The sequence below is a fragment of the Opisthorchis viverrini genome, assembly GCF_000715545.1.
Source record: "Opisthorchis viverrini unplaced genomic scaffold opera_v5_339, whole genome shotgun sequence".
Taxonomy (NCBI): domain Eukaryota; kingdom Metazoa; phylum Platyhelminthes; class Trematoda; order Opisthorchiida; family Opisthorchiidae; genus Opisthorchis; species Opisthorchis viverrini.
The window spans coordinates 130,999-135,067 of NW_008751998.1; the positions used below are offsets into that span (position 1 = coordinate 130,999).

Below are 4,069 nucleotides of genomic sequence, written 5' to 3' on the forward strand. Positions count from 1 at the left end.
AACCGTGACACCTCGAATATGTCCAGGATTTTACTTTTCGGCGTGTATCTAGTGAGGCCATACATATGTCTATGGATTCTGATTTGCCTTTCGTTGTTACTAGATTTGATGCAATGGTCAGTACGCGTTTATTAGTCGGTTTCGAAGTAATTTCCCCGTAGTAAGTAGCCTGAAAGTGCATAGCCTGCTGTTTACGGAGGCCTATCCAGTCGTCCCACTCTCGCTTGTCACTACCAATTGGCTTTGCTATTACCAAGGTCCCAGGCGATAATGCTGATCTGAAATCATCCTTGCAGACCCATTGAAAACGGGGATAACACTGGAATCGTATTCGGGTTTGGGGCAGCCAACAAAGTTCCACACTTCAGAGTGTTTGCCAAAACGTCCTGCTGACTGATGTGTTCGAAAATGCGAATTATACGACTTTCGTTTTTTTCGTTTGTTGGAGAAAAATGATGGCGTACATTTTACCGACAAGTGTCCTGACAACAATAACTTGTGGTACTTCAGCATCTGGATAGTCGAATTTTGAAATCTGGAAAACTTTTCCGCGCTTCGCATTTACTCTCCGAGATTGTCGCAACTGCTTTTGACGCAACTTGAAAAAGTCAGTTGCTGTTGTGATCGCGAAGCATTCCTTTCGCTGCTACATTCACTTGCGAGTTCATGCATACTCTTAGACGGCGTAATTATGTTTGAAACCGTGGCTGGCCTAATACCCGAATTAGCATTTTTTTTATCCAAGAGATTTGGAAGAATCGTCGTCACTACACGCCCTTTGCAAACATTTTCGACTAGTATGGTTACCGCACCATTGCGTTCTAACGCCGGTATATTTTTAGAAGCATTGAGTTTGCATTATTATTATTATTATTATTATTATTATTGTTATTATTATTATTCCAGCACGGCACGAAGATGAATGGTCTTCTGAGTTGAAGCAGATCTCGTCGTCAGTGACGAACTGTGAGAGCTTTTTGCGATTATTTGTGCAAAAGGACGCGGAGGATATAGCTCGGAGGGCAGTTTATGGAATCAAGGTGTGTACAGCTTTTCTTCCCTTTTTGTCTCAAACATTTTTGTTTTTGGTTTGCTCTATGTTCTGAACTAAACTCATAAGTATCACACTATTTTCCGTTGCATCGCTAAGTTGAGGGCGGCTTCCAACTTAATGGAGCCGGCAAGCGAATCTGTGTGTAACACGTGATTCCAGTTGTCACTTAATACTATTTTGCTGAGTGTACCTAATATACATCATGTGTGCAGTGTGGTCACTCTGGCCGTCCTTCAATAGGTTTATTTATTTGTGTACTGGGTGCAGTTTTATGTCTGACAATATTTTTTACCTAATGGTAGTGCTTACATGCATGGGCATATTGAGTCTATTGATTATGTTACTCTATACAAAAGACTGGTGTTGTCAGCTTCACACACCAAGTTTTTATAATCGATATGGGCCGTGCTAGTTCATGCCGTATCCGAGGCTTGGGTATCGGAGGTCTCTTCTATCAATGACTAGAGGCATTTACCGGCGTGATGATGTTGCAGTCCTTCATTCACCCATATCCCTAATCTATGGCTTTTCGAGTGATTCACTGCTTTGTCGACTTCGGGTAACTCCTATTCCATTTACACAAGAGGCAGCAAAATGACGAATTCCGGTGGCACATTGTTTATGGATAATATACTTGGCTGGTCTACAGAACTGACATGTCAGATCACAGTTGATTGTACAGTCAGTTGAGCGGTCAAATAAAGACTAAAGGTAGCGAAATGAATCCTTACCCTCCCTTGATATTACATATCACAGCTTCTACCGCGGAGACGCTGTCTACAGTTATTATTGAGACAGATCGCCAATACATCCGCTTCGGGGATTAGGGAAGCTGATCCATCTTAGTTAAGCCTGATTCTACATCCTCGGATCAAAGGGAGAGAGGTTTTTAACGGAAGAGAAATTTGTAAGTGACCTTTTCACTGCTCCGTCGTAAATGACTTAGGACTTATCGACGTGCTGCCGTTGAGCCATACTGGAAGATGCGAACTCGGCATCTACAGTTTCTCCTACCGGTTTGGCCACTGGATATATGTCCAAAAACAGTCTCGTGGTCCTTTGTTTCGGTAGTGTTAGGAGTAGTTTAGCCAAAATGCAACCTTGCAATACACGATTAGGAGCACTCCCGTGCAGCTTCAACTATTACCTGGCAACAGTAGTCGTCGTTGCACACATTGGGCGAATAAACGAAAACATTCGACTGCTTACAGCTCCTACCTTTTTTCATTGTTGTCTCTTGACACTCCTCCTGTTCCACTTATTAATCACTTCCATGGAGTCTAGCTCTAGACACGTAGGTCAGGCACCCGTAAAAGTGATCGATGCCCGCCACCGCTCGCGCCCGGTAGTTTATGAAGTATTATTATGCCATGAAACACCATCAGACTACCGTCATTAACGAGCTTCCACTAAAAGTAGTCAAAGATATTGATGAGTTTCTGCGTTCTGCTTTGACAACTTGTTTGAGCATATTGGCAGCTGGGTAAGTTACTCATCGTACCCTTACCCGAAGCGACCGCACCAGTCAAAAAGGTATACATCTTACGCCTTTCGCAGTATGATAGTCTCTTTATGCCCTGATGCCCAACTCTGACACATGAGACACATGTTTGGTAGTGTCAAGCAGGATTTCGATGAAATGGAGGATGTATTAACCCTATGTTTGTATAACGTCCAGTGCTTGAGCAGTGCCTCCTGTCTCGTTGCTGTTCTAAGGTGGAGATACTTCGTTCTCCCCCTGTGGATGCATGGCTGTCTTCACCAAGTCTCCACAATTTTCCTTTTGGTCCTTTGTTGATGTGTTGTTTCTCCACGGTTGTATGGCATATTACCAACGGCTGATGAACAATTACGAAAACCCTCAAACTGATCAGAAAATCTTGGCAACTTTGACGCCACTACCCCGATTCGGCTGCGGAGTTTAGCTCAATTACTTACGTCCAGTGCATACTTTTGATGGTGATTAATGAGCTCAACAACCTGACTCACCTGGCAATGAAATGACCTGCATGTGCTACAGTGAATAACGAGTTGTAACCTGGAGCTTTGTTCTGGAGGAATAGGCGTTTCGGCTTCTCGTAGTATCTCATGTTTATTACCACTTCAAGTCGGCTCAAACAAAGGCGTGTATGTGTATCAGATTTCGATAACTAGCCACTCTACCAGAAAACCATTCAGTTATATAAAACTAGGGTTTTATTTGATCCCATCCTCAAGGGTGAAGGGGGACAGCCATCATCGAAGGGACCACTGTATTTAATGGACAAATTTGAACCGATATGACTATAAGAGCAGGTTTCTCGTTAAACCTAGGTCGTTCTTTTTTGTTGGAGCGTGTGCACGTAGCACATTAGGGTTTACGAACCGGTGGAGCGACTAATCCTTCAGGTCATGTCCCATTATTCCTGCGCATGGCCGGGTAGGCTGTGGTTTCTCGCCCCAGCTAACAAAATGCCTTGCTAAAATGTCAACGTGCATACTCATACAGTGCAATGTACTACCAACACACGACCAGAAACACCTATTTCATCTGTTGTCTTATTGAGGTTTTCAGGAGTGCAATAACTGGCTTGTCTGTTGCATCTTTTCAAGTTAATGATCATCTACGGCTTCTTTTTTTAGCGTGTAAATCACAATACACAAAGGAGTCAGTAGAAAGCACAGCGGAAAGGATTTACATGACCGGGTCACGGTATCGCTCTCATTTTTGTTTGTCACAACCAAGATTGTACCATCAGTTACAGCGCAGTTTATTCGGTCAAATCCACTGAGTTGTAGGATGCTTGATTCTTAATGCCTATCAGCAATCTGGGGCCTTCTTCAATAGATTGTTCAGTAGGGATGTGTAAACCTATTTATGTATTTGTAACCAGCCGGTTCTCTGTAGACAGATTACTCAAAACTGGAGGTCACCGTTCGCTCTCATAATCCCACTGTATTTATGATTTCTCTGGCGGCACTTAGAACTTAAGAATCTGTTATATATATATATATATATATATATATATATATATA

The 4,069-nt window shown here is 42.8% G+C and overlaps 1 protein-coding gene across 1 annotated transcript in view; it reads left to right on the plus strand.

Annotated features, from left to right (window-relative positions):
• Positions 1 to 920: 920 nt before the first annotated feature.
• The window catches only part of T265_15071 (hypothetical protein), a gene marked incomplete at both ends in the record, with an annotated part of 55,786 nt that continues 52,637 nt past the window's right edge, over positions 921 to 4,069 (plus strand). The window contains one exon of the mRNA XM_009176462.1: positions 921 to 1,040. Coding sequence (XP_009174726.1) covers positions 921 to 1,040 — 120 coding nt within the window. The remainder of the gene's footprint in view (positions 1,041 to 4,069) is intronic.